This window comes from Oratosquilla oratoria, chromosome 22 (assembly GCF_046742065.1).
Source record: "Oratosquilla oratoria isolate Oo_2021 chromosome 22, ASM4674206v1, whole genome shotgun sequence".
In the NCBI taxonomy this organism is placed as follows: domain Eukaryota; kingdom Metazoa; phylum Arthropoda; class Malacostraca; order Stomatopoda; family Squillidae; genus Oratosquilla; species Oratosquilla oratoria.
Genome location: NC_134798.1, coordinates 49,107,127 through 49,124,875, shown reverse-complemented (window position 1 = coordinate 49,124,875; position 17,749 = coordinate 49,107,127). Strand labels below are relative to the sequence as shown.

The 17,749-nt window shown below is 37.4% G+C and overlaps 2 protein-coding genes across 2 annotated transcripts; one reads left to right on the top strand and one right to left on the bottom strand.

The window, feature by feature from the left end:
• The first annotated feature begins 8 nt into the window (after positions 1-8).
• On the top strand, positions 9-13,772 carry LeuRS-m (Leucyl-tRNA synthetase, mitochondrial). Its single transcript, XM_076205979.1, has 12 exons — positions 9-249; positions 2,856-3,077; positions 3,577-3,819; positions 4,794-5,644; positions 6,815-6,981; positions 7,234-7,407; positions 8,793-8,884; positions 9,565-9,655; positions 11,933-12,180; positions 12,796-12,942; positions 13,031-13,099; positions 13,436-13,772. The coding sequence occupies exons 1-12, from the start codon at positions 151-153 to the stop codon at positions 13,700-13,702; spliced, it is 2,670 nt and encodes an 889-aa protein (XP_076062094.1). The 5' UTR covers positions 9-150; the 3' UTR covers positions 13,703-13,772.
• A 253-nt stretch (positions 13,773-14,025) lies between these two features.
• On the bottom strand, positions 14,026-16,846 carry LOC143037555 (WD repeat-containing protein 36). Its single transcript, XM_076205978.1, has one exon. It carries the CDS (start codon positions 16,768-16,770, stop codon positions 14,062-14,064), a length of 2,709 nt encoding a protein of 902 aa, XP_076062093.1. The 5' UTR covers positions 16,771-16,846; the 3' UTR covers positions 14,026-14,061.
• Positions 16,847-17,749: the final 903 nt, after the last annotated feature.

The window sequence follows — 17,749 nt, the reverse complement described above, 5'->3', positions numbered from 1 at the left end:
AGCGAGGGGTATATGTAACAAAACTAATTATCTTACTTTAATTTATCCAAGACATGTGAGATTCAAATGTCAACAAAGTTTGTCATATCGTAGAGTGAAATTGTCGTATGTGATCAGGGTCTTGAAATCCACAATAACGCCGGGTATATAATGAAGAATGTCAAATGGTCATCATATTTGCTTTCTTGTGCCTATCAACGAGTTCGGCTCCCACACTTCAGGTCTATTTTCAGTAAAACAGGAATATGGGTGCGTTTAAGGAATTATTGATAATTGTCACCATTCAACTATGGGGTTCTTACCCTTAAAAGTTAAATATAATCATTCACATACATACAGTTAAAAAGTGTAATAGTTTCACTGGCCTGTCATTATATACAAGGAAATTTGAAGTTTCAAATTATGTGATTTTTAAATTAAGATAATTTTAAGAGGTTTTGGTCATCACAAAATTCAGTAGTTTTGGTTTGTACCCACAGACTGCACAGTGACAGGGGTCTCACTAAACGCCGACCAAAACTACACAATGATGGTTTTCGCTCAAATGCATAATTTATATAAAAAAAATAGCATATGGTTGCATTATTTGACCTATTTTTTTTAAAATGTGTGATTTCCATGTAAAATTATCAAAGAGAAGTTACATTTTTATCCTCTGCAAAATTACCAACCGGCAACCAACGCCGATCAAACCCAAACAATGACGGCTTTTGCTCAAATGACAAAAACGTAACTTCTCTTTGATGATTTTACATTGAAATCACACATTTTAAAGAAAATAGGTCAAATAATGCAACCATATGCTATTTTTTATATATAAATTATGCAGTTGGGCAAAAACCGTCATTGTGTGGTTTTGGTCGGCTTTGGTAATTTTGCAGAGGATAAAAACGTAATTTCTCTTTGATGATTTTCCATGGAAATCACACATTTTAAATAGAATAGGTCAAATAATGCAACCATATGCTAATTTTTATTTAAAATTATACATTTGAGCAAAAGCCGTCATTGTTTGGGTTTGGTCGGCGTTGGTTGCCGGTTGGTAATTTTGCAGAGGATAAAAACGTAACTTCTCTTTGATCATTTTACATGGAAATCACACATTTTAAAGAAAATAGATCAAATAATGCAACCATATGCTATTTTTTATATATAAATTATGCATTTGAGCAAAAACCGTCATTGTGTGGTTTTGGTCAGCTTTGGTCGGCGTTGGTCGAGTTTGGTCGGTGTTTAGTGAGACCGCAGTGACAGTGTACAGAGATTTAGTGACCTCACAAACTGGCCGATTGACAGAATGTCCAACATATAGTTATGTAAGGATGGCTAGTACCCATGATCATGTGATAGGGTGTATATTAATTTGGATTGTTTATGGACAGACAGTGTGAAGACCTAGCCTAGCCTGAGGCATTGACCATAAGAACTTGGGTGAAATGACAGAAGTTTACTTTGTGTAACCTTCTAACCAAATCTGTCATATTGTAACAAAAATATACAACCTATCCTAACCTTATTATCTTACTTCACCCAACTTGATAAACTTCTTTACTGAAGGTGGAGGGATGTTACGCACATGATAATGTAACTAACTTAATGATTCAAACTACCCTAACTGTATCTGACATTATTTGGTCTGACTAGATTAAATCCTTCTTTATGTATGGGGGAAGGGTATTAGGGACAGATTTAGGTAAAATAGCCTTCAAGTAGAGCAAAACTTAAAGTACCACCCAATGTAGAAGTTGAAGTAGATTATAACCCCTTTGCTATTAAGACAATACTATAGAGATAAATAAAAAAAATTAGCAGTAGCCACTTAGGACAAACAATACCCAGTAAGATTAGAGATAAAGTATACAGTACATATGACCCCTAACATTCATGGGTGTTAGGGGGCACAGAATAAGTTCCAAGTCCTGTAGACAAATGCCATATACAAAGAAATTACCAGTGGAAGGCACCTACAAGAAGAAGAAGAAAAAAAAAAAAAAAAAAAAAAAATCATCTCAATGTATGAAAAATTTGATATTTGAACCTTTAGCAAGAGGCCATAAGGCCCACACCAGGCAGTACTATGTACATTACCACCTATCCATAAAATTGTCTAACCTTCTCATAAAACAATAGTTTCAGCACTCACTGCATGGTTGTTAAGTCTATTCCATTTGTTAACCACTCTATTGGTAAACTAATTCTTGCCTGTTTCCTTCTTAACCACTGGTATGGGTCAAATTCTCGTGCACAGTATCGGCTGCCATAAGAATGATGCATCACACTACTCACATTATAAAATATAAAGTCACTGCTGTATTACTCATTCTTTTTTATTCTGAGTAAGAATAAACACAGAAAACATGATCAAACCAATTCACAGAATCCGCAGGTAAGTCATGTACAACTACAAAAAAATATATATAATCAAGACACTTACGCCAGCATCCTCATGTACCCACTCATACCTCATGATGCCTAAATAGGCGTCATTCATCCAATTTAAATCCATTACCGAGTCCTGCCCTGCTGTCTTGATATCATGACCTTGTCTGTATCATCATTGTTAAAGCCATTGACCCATTTGAATACCTCTATTACATCATCCCTCACTCCACGTCTTTCCAGAAAATGAAAGTTAAAGTACCTATGCCTGTCTTTGTAAGCTAAATTCCTTAGCCCATGTATCATTTTGATCATTCTCCTCTGTACTGATTCTAGTGAATTATTATCCATTCTATAGGACAGAGACCAGAACTGTACCACATAGTTGAGGATGGCTTTAACTATCATCAGATAGAATATACCAGTAATCATATTTGTATTACATTTTTACCTTTGCCTTCTCCATTTTCTTTAAGGATGAGGAATTAACATCATCTGTGAAAAAGGAAATTGAATTTCATTGGAGAGAGAACTTCTCAAAGGTTTCTGGAAGTGTAGCAGGTGATGATGGCAGAAAGGAAAAGAAGTATGTGCTTGCAATGTTCCCATACCCATCTGGAAAATTACACATGGGACATGTTCGGGTCTACACAATTAGTGACGCCATGGCAAGGTTTTATCACATGAAAGGATTCAAAGTAAGACCAGAGTAAATTTCTTTTGAATTAATGCATGTATTTTAGTGTAGAAGTATTGTACATTTGAAGTTTGTAGTGATCAAATTCTTTTGAAAAAGGTAGTCCCTAGACTCTTTTATATGAATCTTGGCAATAGATTTTTTTATGTTGTTAATGAAAGCTTACATCTTTGAAATTAGATTATACAGTATGTTCTTCGTTTCTGACATTTTTAATTGGCAAAGACATTTTCAAACACCATTAGTAACTTATCTTACAAATTATATGTAATTGTTCTAGGCTTTATTGTTGTGATGTAGACTTATATCCTGTTTATATACTATGAATATAATAATTATATTCACATGATTAAATTTTATTATTTTTATTCTCTGCATTTTTTTTTTTTTTTTGCAAAGAGTCAAGGTATACATTGACCCTACTATCTGACCCCCCATCCCCCAGCACCTCACAAGGGAGAAAAGGCCATTAGTATATGCATACATATTTTTGCCCCCAGGTAATTCATCCCATGGGCTGGGATGCATTTGGTCTCCCTGCAGAAAACGCTGCTATAGAAAGAGGAGAAGCTCCAGACAAGTGGACACATGATAACATTGCATACATGCGGAAACAGCTGCAGGATTTAGGTTGCAAATTTGATTGGGAAAGAGAATTTGCTACCTGTGATCCTGAGTATTACCATTGGACTCAGTTTTTATTTCTCAAGCTTTATAATGCAGGCTATGCATATCAGCAGGAGGTCAGTAAAACCATAGATATATTTTCTCCAAGATTTAGGGTTTAGTTCCCTGCTGGCCTGAAGCCTACCTACAGTATGTAGAGTGAGCGAAGCTAGTAAATGTCCGGGTGGAATGAAAAGGGTTATGAGACTTAGCTACATGATTAAATTTTTCCTAAAAATGTATAGACTGTGGAGGAATTTGATACAAGGCTTTAAGATTCTAAAGGGGATTGACAACAAGTGATATTTTCACAGTGGATGCAAATCACACAAGAAATAATGGTCTCAAACTGTCGGGAAGTAGACTGAATTTGGAAGCAGGTAGAAATAACTTTGCCAACCATGTAGTGAATGAATGGAATAAATTTCCAGCAGAGGCAATACAATGTACCACAGTTCAAACTTTTAAGATTCATTTAGACAAGCATGTAAGCAATATGCCATAATGCCTGCCTTTATTATATGGATTCATTTATTATTACTGATCTATTTGTTTATTATTCATCATTATCTATCTTATTTATTCACTTGTTTATTTATTTGTCCATTCATGTGTTTATTTTTTTTCACATCTGACTTAGTTATGGAGCAGAAGGTCTTCTGTTGGCATGATCTTCCTTTGTAATCCTTTGTAAATACAAAAAGAAGGTTATGTGAATGAATGACATGGCCTGTGGGGATGTTCTCATCTGCTCCATTAATCATTTCAAGTGGATGAGGAGGGGGGTTGTCATATGATGAAGTGGTGAAGGTAAATTAATTCCTGCTGTTGATCTCAGAGCTCTCCCGTGGAAGTACACTGCCTTATTGCATTACCCTTGACAAAGTCAGTCAAGCAGGGAACAGAGTGGCAAGATGGGAGGGCCATTGAATGGGCGTATGTAATGTGTGTCAGTCATTTTCTTTAAAAAAAAGAAAGGGTCTTTGGAGGAGGGGGAAAAAATGTCACAGAAAATATGACACTTATCTCTGAAACTTCATTTTTCTTGCAGGCAACAGTCAACTGGGATCCTGTCGATCAGACAGTGCTTGCTGATGAGCAGGTTGACGACATGGGAAATTCATGGAGATCAGGTGCTAAAGTAGAGAAGAGACTTTTGAAACAGTGGTTCATTAAAACGACCAACCTGTCGAAGTCCTTGTTTGATGGGTTATCGGATCCTTTGCTACAAGACTGGAGAGATATAACAAAACTGCAAGAACATTGGATTGGTGATTGTACAGGATATATAATTGAAATGGAATTGTATAAAAATGATGTGTCATTAGGGGATAAACTATCTGTGTGGATGGCCGAGCCTGAATTTCTGGATGGTTTAAGTTTCATCGGTGTGAGGACTAGTCACAGGCTGAATAAAGAGGACTTTAAGGGTGTAGGAAGAGAAGGTGTTGACTTGTTAAATATCAGTGCAGTTCATCCATTTTCCAAACATTGTATTCCTATAGTAGTGTCAGACAGTTTTGAGTACCTTGAAGATGCTGAGCTGTACACAGGTGTACCATGTCAGAAAGAACAGGATAAATCCTTTGCTATGGATAACAGCTTTGCATATGTGGATGTGGAACTGGTTGGTTCAAAAGAAGAAGCAAGAACAAAAGTTGTGAAAAGATTAAGAGAAATGAATGCTGGAGGCCAACAAACAAGTGTTAAATTGAGGGATTGGTTGATTTCTCGTCAGCGATATTGGGGAACACCCATTCCAGTGGTTCACTGCTCCTCATGTGGAACTGTCCCTGTACCAGAAAACGAGTTACCTATCACTTTGCCCAAGATTTCTAAGTTGCTTATGAAAGGAACTTCACCCCTGCAAGCCCCAGAGTGGAAGCATTGTATCTGCCCAGGGTAAGTCACTGTGGTTATTTATTTTCCTATAATGAAAGGAAGCTTGCTGGCCAAGTGGGTTAGGGCGTCGTTACTTGCGGCGAAGGTCGAGGGGGATGGTGGTTCGAACCCTGCCACCGGCGAAGTTGAACCAATGGCATGGTTCATTAAATCCCACGCTACAAAGTCCTCTGTGAAGGGCACCGTTCTAGCCTTCCGATAGGAGGGAGTTTGTGACGTTAAACCATAAAAAAAAAAAAAAATGAAAGGAATGACTGGGTTAAAGATATTAATCCCTAATAACCCAGAGGCAGCTGAATGAAATAGCCATGTAGTAGTCAGAAGAATGGGTTACTCTTCCCTCATATGAGTGAAGTTAATTGAGATAGATTTATCTCCCTCTACTAAAATGGGAGATAGGTACAGATTGGTTGAACAGAATTCATGGCGTACACAGTTCCCTACATTCAACACTCACCCCATTTCTGACATCAACACAGACAATACATTCCCAAGAGTAACATAAAACACTATAGTTAAAATTACACAAAAGAAAAAGCCCCTCTCATTACTGAATGCAACAACCTTAGGCACAACAACCCTATACCACTCACCAAGAACATTGCAAATGTGATACAACAGCTTAACAGTCTCATGAACAAACTACGTCATCAAAAAACAGCATAAATGGTATGACCATGTCATGGTCACAAAACAAAAACATCTCGACTTTACAAGGTACTATATTCCATTGACAACAGCAACAACGGACACATCAAGATGCATGCAGCCGTCACCACTTTGTGCACAAACATTCCAACATGGAAGGGGTTAGCTGGGATCAGTGGACCTCTTCTACACTGAAGGGAGTCACCCCATCGACAAATTAAAAACTTGGCAGCAGCTGGAATAAAACAATAAGTATCATTCTTGCCGTGTCTTGCGACACTGCTTCTGACCCAGGGCAGTGGACAAGGTGCAGGGATGACCCGTCATTCAGGAGGTGCTAAGATAAGAGGGAGGGTGGAGGGGTGTGGAGTGTATTCAGGGGTGGAATGGGTGGGATTGATTTTGTGCCTTTTTCTTTTTAGCCACCCCCCCTTGTAAGGGGGAAAAAGCCTTGGTATATGTATGTTTGTATCATTTAGTACAGGAATTTGTATCTCACATCATTTTTCTTCTTTATCGTAGGTGTGGAGGCCCAGCAGAAAGAGAAACGGATACCATGGATACCTTTGTTGATTCATCTTGGTATTTTCTAAGGTTTTTGGATCGCAAGAATAAGGCCATGCCATTTGACTCAAAAATTGTTGACGAGTTAATGCCAGTTGATCTCTATGTTGGTGGGAAAGAGCATGGTTAGTAACTGGGACAAAATTTGGCTACCAAAATGTTTTGAATGAAATTAAATGAAATTTAATTTTGGTAGATCTTTTTAAGTTTAGATTTTAATATATGAAGATTTGATTTTTGTATTAATTAGAATAAAAATGTAAATATCACCATGTTTCAAGTTCAGTCATGTAATTTGGTTTACTGTGCATATATATTTTCATGCTTATTGGAAGATGCACCATATTGAATATGAAATATTTTGGTGTTAATTTCAGCTGTTTTGCATCTGTACTATGCCAGGTTCATTCAACACTTCTTAGCAAGTCAAGGCTATGTGAAGCACAAAGAACCATTCAAACGTTTATTGGTCCAAGGAATGGTTATGGGACAGTCATATAAGACCTCTGAAGATGGACGCTACTTAACACATGAACAAATAGATTTTTCAGGTACAGTTATTTATAAATATATACACCCTTCTAAATATATACAAGGAGTGTATTCTGCTGCATGAACTCATGTTAAGTGAATGCTGTGCTTAATTCACATTTTTATACAATAAAACAAAGTACTACATTTAGTACACAAAGTAATAACCACACAATATGCATAACTGATTTTTTATGCAAAAAATGGGGACTTAGTAGACTGGTTCATCCTTTGTGTGAATTTGCATATTATAGAAATGCACATAATTAGGGACTGGTGTAAAAATATGATAATAATAATAATAAGTAAAGTAATTATAATTATATATATATATATATATATATATATATATATATTGGTTTTATAAATTACATGTGGATGGAGTGAACTTAGGATAACCAAGGATGAGATGGGTGGATGGGGTGAAATGGGCTTTGAGGAAGAGGGAAATGTCTGTTGAGCAAGAAAGGGAGAAGGCAGGAGATAGGGATGAGCAGAGAATGGCTTTGTATAGATGATACTATGATGCAAGGAAGGGAGTGGGTGGGGAATGGGGGGGGGGTAGGGAGTGGTTATGTGTGAATGATATTTTGATGTCGCCCGAAGGGATTTCTCCCTGTTTCCTCTTTTTATGCCCGAGGGGACAGGGAGGGGGGGTCACTGATCAAGGGAAGTGGCCTTGCTGTGGATATCCTGTATCCTGATGCATTGCCTCTGACCCAGGGCAGTGGGCAGGATACAGGGATGACCTGTCATCCACTAGGAACTATGATGGGTGGGAAGAAAGGAAGGTAGATGGGAGTGGATATGTGCCTTTTCACTTGGCTACCTCCCTGGTAAGGGGGAAAAACCCTTTGGTATATAGATAGAGATCAAAGTTGACAGAGATCTTGGTACAGTCCAGAGATTGAGTAACAAGTTGAAAACAACCAATGATTTAATTGACAAACTACTTGAGTACACAACCACAATTTTATGTGGATGGTCCCGTGAATAACAATAGCAATACTTTTAGCCTTTGATGTGACAGGCCACCATGTAACACATTTCTGAAGTTATAGACAAAACACAGTGACTGAATCAGTTTCTGAGTTCCCCTCACTATGATAATTTTCAGTCCTTGATGAATCTGACATTAAATTACAATAAATATGTCAAACTTATTACATTAGGTCAATGCTCCCCACCTTTTGTCCATTACATCAAGAATAGATGTATACACTATCATGAACATAAGAAAATGAACTGCAGAACTCATTTAAATGTGGCTGAGGTAGTATAATTCTTGCAGCAACAGCTTCCTTTATCACGAAGACAGCATTATACTTTGTAATTAATTTGATTTTAATCACTAGAATATTTTTTAATCAGTGTAATTATATTTAATACTTTTTTTTATTTACAGTAAATCCTCCAGTTGAAAAAGATACAGGAGCTTCATTGATTATCACTTTTGAGAAGATGAGTAAAAGTAAACACAATGGCATTGATCCACAGGTAAAGTTCTCCATGCATCACTGAAAAATTAGGAAAGGCATCAGGTTGTGCAGAAATACAAAGCATAGACTGTAGAGAAACTGATGACTTGAATTAGCAGTAGTTCCATTTCTTATTATCCCTGATGTGGAGATAGAATAACCTAATAGAAATCACCATAAAAGGAAAAGTAGAACTTTGTAGGGAATGGGTGAAAGGGATCTCTAGAAGAAATCAGAACTGAGAATCAAGATGTGTTTGACCTAAAGGTAGCTCTTTGCACTACCAGGTATATGTGAAGCACTTGTGTTGGTCATAAGTCATTATGATGGAGCACGAATTATTTGAGGACCAGCCAGATTTCTGGGTTGTAGTAGTAGTACAAAAAAAAAATATATATATATATATATATATATGTATGTATATATATACAAATGTAAGTTTAAGAGTTATAGTACAAAAAATATATATATATATATATATGTATGTATATATATACAAATGTAAGTTTAAGAGTTAAGTAGTAAGATTAACTATTCACCTATGTCAATTTCAGTCAGCCACTTGCTCCAGGTCTCTCTTGCTTTAGACCCATGGCTTCTAAGTAACCAGCAACAGTTACTGGATCGGGTCACAAATCCTCCAAGAAACATTGTTGTATGCAATATGTATTTGTAATTAATATATACTTAAAATAACAGATGGTGTTTGATGAATATGGATCAGATACCACAAGACTTCTTATGCTGGCGGATGTTGCTCCAACATCACACCGCAATTGGTCTACCGAGAGTAAGTTGATTTTTTCATTACAGTTTCCGTTTGACATCTGATTTACATTGAGAAATTGCAATACTTTATTATTAGTCAGGAACATGTAACTTATAGGAGCTAGAGGTAATTTTAGAAGCTTTTCCACATCTACACAAGGCCATCAAAATTACATTATGGTGAATATAATCTGCCCCATATTTACAGAGTACAGACAACACATAATCTGTTCATTGAAAAAAAAAAAAAAAAATGGAAAAACATTAAGAGTAAGGGATTTTTCCAGTATGAGAAACCCTAGGCACTGATGTGAAATGAGTCCATTGGTAATTGAGGAATTGCAAGTCTATCCATATAGCAAAAGCATCCCCTTTACAAGGGAGGTAGCAGGCCAAGGTATGCAATTAAAATGGGTAAATTCATCAAAATCGGCTCCTATTGTACTCCATCTTGACCGAGTCTGTAGTATTCCTAGCAAAGGTAAACTGATATGGACTATCTCTTAACCTCCTCCATATGATGACGCCTCTGTAGGTGTCAGACACGAGTGGGTATACAGGTAAACGTCGACTTACGATGGCCGCGACTTACGATTGTTCGACTTTACGATGACGACGACGATATGATAATAACCCCTTCCATACGGTGCCGCACACGTAGGCGTCATGAGGAGCAAGTGGATTCGCGATATCGGCGTCTTGATTATATTTATTGTAGTCGCCCCTGTGTTTTTACATTCTCTCAAATGATTCATTCTCTGTGGTTTTCAAAATTCGCGGGTGAAAGAGAGAACGATCGATATAAGCGGTGACTATATTTTATTATGCGAGTATTATTACGTCACGTCGTACGGCTGGCATTGGCTGCTGCCCGCGAGATTTAAGTACCGTACTGAAAATACATACTATAGTGTTTGAATATGGTAAAAAGGATAAAAATAATTAAATAAACTACTGTACATGTTTAATAGGCTATATTCAGTATCTCTGGTGGTTAATATACAGGTAGGCTAGGTACAGTGACCACGGAACAGAGTGGGGATCGACTTACGATGGCTCTATCGAAACCTAATGCCATCGTAAGTCGACGTTTACCTGTACAAGGATGCAGGTGTTAATGTCTTGATTATATTTATTTTGTAATTGTAGCTAAGTGACCCCCAAATCCTGTGAACTGGACTGATCACGTTTTGTTTATTATTACTCAGTGAAAGAGAATTAGTAATACAGCAGTGACTTTATATTTTATGACGCGAGTATTGTGATGCATCAATCATCATACCTCAGGCATCCGATGCTGCGTGAGAGTTTGACTTGTATTGAAGTGGTTAAGATGCCATAAGTGGAAATATTACATGACCTATACCATATGAATGAAAATAGGTTAGTGCAGGACAGTATAGAAGTTCTAGAAATTTAGTGGCTGTTTTATTTACTGCTTATTATTTCCATAAACAGAAACTTACACCCCTATGGTAACTGTCCTTGGGCTTTTTCATAGATCTGTACGAATTATCAATCCATTGCTCCAGGTTTCTCTTGTAGGAGGCTCACGATTCTCAGCTAACCAACAACAGCCATGGGAGCAGTCCTTAAAGTCACTCAAGGAAGAAGTACTGTGCAGTCTGAGTATGACTAGGGTTGGGCAGTGGAAGATGTATTCAGTGCTTGTGCAACAGCTGCATCTGGGGCAGTTTGTTTCTGTATCCAGGCTTTTTCTGTGCTCGTGGTGATCTGAGTGCAAACATGTTTTATGTGGTTCTTCCTTCTCTTGGGATGGATTTTTCTGTGGGGCTTATGTCAAGGGGAATTCAGTAGAATGTTTCGTCTTCAAGAGCTTGTTTTGTGATCAGTGTGAATGTGTTTTTGTGTGGATAAATTTTGGTAGGTTGTTGTAGATGTTTGAGTAGTATGCTACTGGTAGTTATAGTTTTCTTTCTGCATTCAGATGAACGTGCTTGTATGACGTAATGAGATGGGTGAGTAGGGTTGAGGGTCTTTGCATAGAACTATGTACCTATAATTTTTTGTGTTCTATGAGGAAGATATTAATTTTAGTGTGCAGGTATTCTATTGGGAGTGATTTTGGTGCTGTCAACCAGCAAATGCTCTCCTCCTGCTAGCCAGGGACATTGGAACAAATCCCCACCAACATAACACAGGCAACAGTGCAAAGTTTCTTGCCAGTCTGTAGGTGGGCTGGGACTATTGTTACCTACTGTAGGGTTGAGGATTTCCAGTTAGTGAAACTCGAGCCAACATTAATTACATTCAGATTTTGACTACTGTATTTCTACAGCTTTTCCAGGAATCTTGAACTGGCAGAAACGACTGTGGATGACCCTGCAGGCATTTATCAGGTGTAGAACAGACACTAATGCTTTAAGTAAACAAAGTCATCTACCTCCAGAGACAGTAAAGAAACATGAAGACTATCTGTTTGATAGCAGGAATTATTACATCAAAGGAGTAACCCACAATTTCCAAGTTACACATCAGCTTAGTGTTGCCATATCTAAGATGCAGGGACTTACCAATAGCCTTAGGGTATGTAATATGCCAGAATTTAGTAATACATGAATAGTACCTCACTATACAACCGAGTTGTGTTCCTAGCTGACTGGTTGCAATGCGAAAATTTGTGTATCGAAGTTAAGGGTTTTACATGTAAATAGGGGGGTTGTGCTCATGGAACCTGTCAACCCCCTCCTCAATTTTTGTGTGGGGCTTTCACATACACCCAACATTTGTTTTACCTACTTTATAGCATTCGGTCGTAGAGTGAGGTATGCCTGTATATTAAGCATTTTTGTCACATATATTTGCACACATTCATTTGAAAATGAAATACTCTTCTGGTGCATTTTAAAACAAACTGGTATTACGGATCTAGGGTAAATTGTTTGTGTGTTTATATTCTTTATAAGAGCAAGGAAGCCTTTTGGTATATAGATTTCTTTTATAAGTATGATATTACAAACCTTATCAACTTATGGAAATTATGAGGACCACAATGGAAATAAGCTTACATGCTTTTTTGTGTTATCCTTGGCAATTGCAGTTGTTATTTCAAACAATGTGTTCTTGTCAATATCTGCACTTCATGTACATTAATTCTTTGCCAAATAAACTTATTATTATCATTCTTTTTCTTTTACACAGAAAGTGCCTTTGTGCTTAGTTCTTGGGGAAGAGTATGAGAGAACTTTGGCCACGCAGATTATGATGCTAGCACCAATCATGCCACACTTTGCTACAGAATTATGGGCAGGACTCTGTTCTGTAGCTACCTCCCCACACATAAATAAGGTGATATGTTGTGAAATATTAGAAATACCAATTTAATTCTGCTCTTATAACTTCAGATGAGACATTCTTAAATTTTTGTTTCTTTCAGGATGTGGAGCTTCTCAGCCAAAAGTGGCCAGAAGTTGAACCAAGTTACCATCTTGATTTTGTCTGCAAGGTGAGTCTATACACTGTACAGGATCGCAACTATAAATTTTGTTCTGGTATGTGGTGGATGATCTTACTTAGCCAGCTGAAAGTGGTCTTGCCAAGACTTCTTCCACTATTCCTGAGTGAGATAGTATAGTACATACATATACCAAAGGCATTTTTCCCCCTTACAAGGGAGGTAGCTAAAAAATCCTATCCATCCCATTTTTGTAATTTTATACAACTCAAGTGGAAATACTCAGTGACAGAATACAAAATTGGCCATAATAAAATGAGCAAAATGTGAATCAATGTTTTATATCTTATTAATCTTTTTTTAAATATAACTTACTTCTTCCCATAGATAAATGGAAGAGAAGCACACACTGAAAAACTAGAACGATATAATATTGATGCTTTGAATAGCAGTACTGCAACAGAACTAGCACTGGATCTGCCGTCAGTAAAGAAGATACTTGACGGCAGGACTGTCATTGGCAGCACCTATGATTACATCCCAGGTTATGAGGCTTCACTTAATCTTTCAACAGAATCCAGTTTTGCCTTTGAAGCTACACCAAGGAAGAAAGTCAAAGGGAAGAAAAAGAAGAAGAAAGTAAAAACACACTAGTTCAAACTTACAATAGTGTTTGGTGAACAGATTTAATGTACAAATGTTAAATAAATATTGTTATATTTAACATGTATTTTGTTGTCCTAAGACTATACCTTGGAGGGGGTGACTGGGTAGAATAGATACATACCTACACACGTTCCAAAAGGTTCTTTACTTTTACATGGGGATGTCCGAGTTAAGGTATATACCCTTCACCTGTTCAACACCTTAATGTCCTTTTTATCTTAGCTCTCTGTCCATCTCCCATTGCTTGGGTTGGAAACAATGCATGATCAGGTAGATAACTACCAAATATTATGGGCAATGAAACCAAAAGAGAGAATCTTAAAATTTAATTATAAAACAATTTTTTTTTAGTAATCTAACAGTGCAGCATTTTTAAAATATGAAATTAAACATAATGCCTGGTCAAGCCCATCCCTCACTTCATGCCATGACTCCTTTTGACATTTTTGAAGTTCCGTACAAACTTGGTGTATACTATCATTGTTCAATATGTACTCGGCATGTAACTTCATAAATAGCCCAAAGTACCCCTGTGCTGCCTCAAAATAAATATTCTTATCAAATACATATTTGATCATGTACAAAAATTGAATCATTACTTCTTCAGTACCACATGTATCAGGATCTAAACTTCGAATTTCGGCTTCAATTGCTGCCGGTCCCAGTGCCATGAACCTCTGAAATACCCGTTCATATTCATCTGTGGTCTTCGTTTCCTTCAGGTCTCGTCCAAGTGGTGTTAACATCTCAAAAGTAGCCTTGAACTTTGGCTTGGATAATTTTGTATTGGTTTCTTCTTCTTGTTCTGTTGCAAGTTTGAATTCTACACCAGGAACAGTTGGGATGAAAAATGGGGCTGCCTTGGGCACTTTGGGAGGTTCAACAGGCTTGTTTTTGGCCTTAATGACATCTAATGAAAGGAGGTTAACCCATCTAGATGTTGGTAATAGTGCCAAGGTCACCAAGTCCTCTGAAATCTGTTGAGGTGACTTGTATTCTTCATCATCTTCTGTGATCTCTTCAACTTCCCCTTCACTTTCATCTCCCTCTTTCTCTGGCATATGCGACTCATCTGCTGCAGTTGTTGGAAGATCAACAACAGAGACTTCTTCGTCTTCTGCCAGTGGTCTGAGTGCTACATGAGTAAAGCAAGCTTGGTTAGCCCACAAGTAAATTCCAAGGTGACTAACATGTGTAGTGATAAGGAAGTCTCCAACTGGTGACACTGCTAGTGATGTAGCAGGAATTGGTGTCAGGAACTTGTCGACACAGCTCCCTGAAGGAAGATCCCACGTGCGAATGGTCTTGTCCATCGAGCATGATATAAGCCATTTTGAATTTGGACTAAAACCTAGGTCTGTGATTTGGTTACTGTGACCGAACAGGGCTCGGGCTATATTTTTGGTATCCACATCTATAACATTAATCCTCCAATCATCAAGAGCCACACCTAAGAGGCCAGAATCACGATGAAGTGCCATCTTAGCAATGCCAGATTCTAGCTTTAGGGTCTTGACGTGAGCAAAACTCTTTAACTTCCACCATTTCAAATCGCCATCCTGACCACCTGACACCACAACCTGATTCATACCATCAGCAACAACTCCACGTACTGCATCTTCATGAGCAGTTTCTTTGCCATAAGACCCTTTGTAGATACCTGATTGAACATTAAATTTATCTACATGACCAGTGTCATATCCAATAACAACAAAATTGCCACACACCGTGAGATCAATACATGTCGCAACTCCATTGATACACTCTTTCCCACGAAATCTGTCATGTGCCAACTTGTGTTCCCCCATTTTCTGACTGGAAATAGACCACGTTGTCACTATAGCTCGATTCCGATGAATGGCAACTAAGTTATCCCATGCTTTTTCTTGTGCAGTCTCACTTGTGAACCCAGTAATTGCTGGCATCCTCAACCTTTCATAGCCAGTACTCTTCTTCTTTGATGCTTTCCTGTTCATGGAGGCTTGGCCTAAGCTCTGCATAAGTTTATCCGTTACAGGAGAGAACAGACGCATTGTCGAGTCTTCACCACCACTTACTATAGTTTCACCAAGGCTTCCATGAAATCTAGCTACCAGTGGAGGTTCACTATGGCCTTCTCTGAATTTCAATAACCGTGCACCACCATCTGGCATATCAAATATCCAAATCTTTAAGGTGTTATCAGGTGATGACGTTACCATAAGGGGTTCGCTTGGGAAACACTTTAGTCCTGTTACTGGACCTGAATGAGCATTACGTACCTGGCTGAGCAAGCGTTTCTCTTTTAGGTCCCAAAGAGCTACATGTCCCATCAGACTCCCTGTAGCCATGACAGGAGTGTCATCTGTCCTAAAACCGACTCCTGTGACTCTTCCCCAATCTTGCTTAAATTTAACAACTGTCTTGTCAAATTTGAGGTTGTGCAAAATTATTTGACCATCTTCTAGACCAATAGCGACAACATCCAAAGCTGGTGCTTGCTCTAACACTGCAACTGGAGAGTCCCAGCCACTGAACGTATATACCACCTTACTTGTTTTCATATTCCAAAGCTGCAGTTTACCTTGATTACTACCTAGAAGGATCTTGTTGAGATATGTTGCTGGGTGACAAATGGCAGAGATCTCAAAGGTCTTCATTGGGAATTCGACCTCTAGAAACAACGACTCCATTTTGATGTCCCACATGCGTAGAAAGTTCGCCTTGTCGACAGAAATAAGATGTGGGCCGAAGGGTAGCATAAGATGAACTTGGGCCTCATGTCCTTCATAGCGATGTTTCAGTTCGGTTCCTCGTCGCCACGCATAAATAGTGTTATTACAAGCTGTGTATATATGATACGAGTCTGCAGTGATACAACATATTCTGTCTACGTGAGCATTGCCAACACTTAAAAGTCGTAACTTTGTGGCACCATAAGTATGGAAACAGTTTCCAACCACTGTCACAATAAGATTTTCCTTCCTTCTTTGAATATATCTTGTCACCAATGGGATGTCGTTGCTCACCATCCCAAGAGCTCTGTGTGGTATGAATATTTTACTTGCGGGCGCCATGATCTAAGACGAACACTTTGCCAATTCAAAGCACCCTCTATTCTAATACATGAGGCGATGTTTACATTTCTGCTCTACGTAGTGTTTGCATGTGTTCATCCGTTTCTAGTAAAGATTGTATGATGCATGGATTGTAGTTACCGTTCTAACTTTGTGATTTTAAAGTTAGAACATTTAATTTAAAATATATTCATCAACTCTACGGAGATTATGAATGTGAAAACCAAAGACATACTATCTGATGGTGAAAGGAGCTGGCAAAATAGACAGAAAATGGAACTTGGATTCTAGAGTTGAAACGAAAATTAACATTAAAATATTGGTGTCAGATATTTACAATTAATCAAAATACACGTAAAGGGAATGAAAAAATGCAAAATAGCACGAGGACTTTATAAAGTGTTTCAAATCGAAATTGTGTTAATTAATCGAGAGTTGTATTACGGAATTGTGTTCATAGTAACAAACATACAAAAATAAGACAAATATTATATTCAACAAATAAGTAATTTTTATTAATAATTTAAAACATATTTTGTAATATACATAGACGAGGTATTCTATAACGAATATATAAATTTTATTCCAGTGTAACATTCTAATTTGTTTGTCAACACGCGGGAAACTTAAGATTCTTGTATGTGTGGCATGAAATGCATAGAAATCACGTTGCAAAATAATCCCCAGAAATATAAATTTCAGTTTGTTTAGAATTCTATCAGCAGCTATGCTGTAAGGGAAAAAATCTTACGTATGCACACTGAGTATTCATTAGCATAAACATAACAAATGTATTCCTATGAATAGATTTTTTTTGTTGATCCAGTTTTAAAAACAAATTTAGTTGCTGAAAAAACTATAAAGAAAAACAGCAAAAACAAACAAATAAATTGATAGATGAATAAAAAAGTAAGCAAGTAAACAGAAATAAACACAAATGAGCACAAATAAGTCAATAATCAAATAGATAAAAAATAGA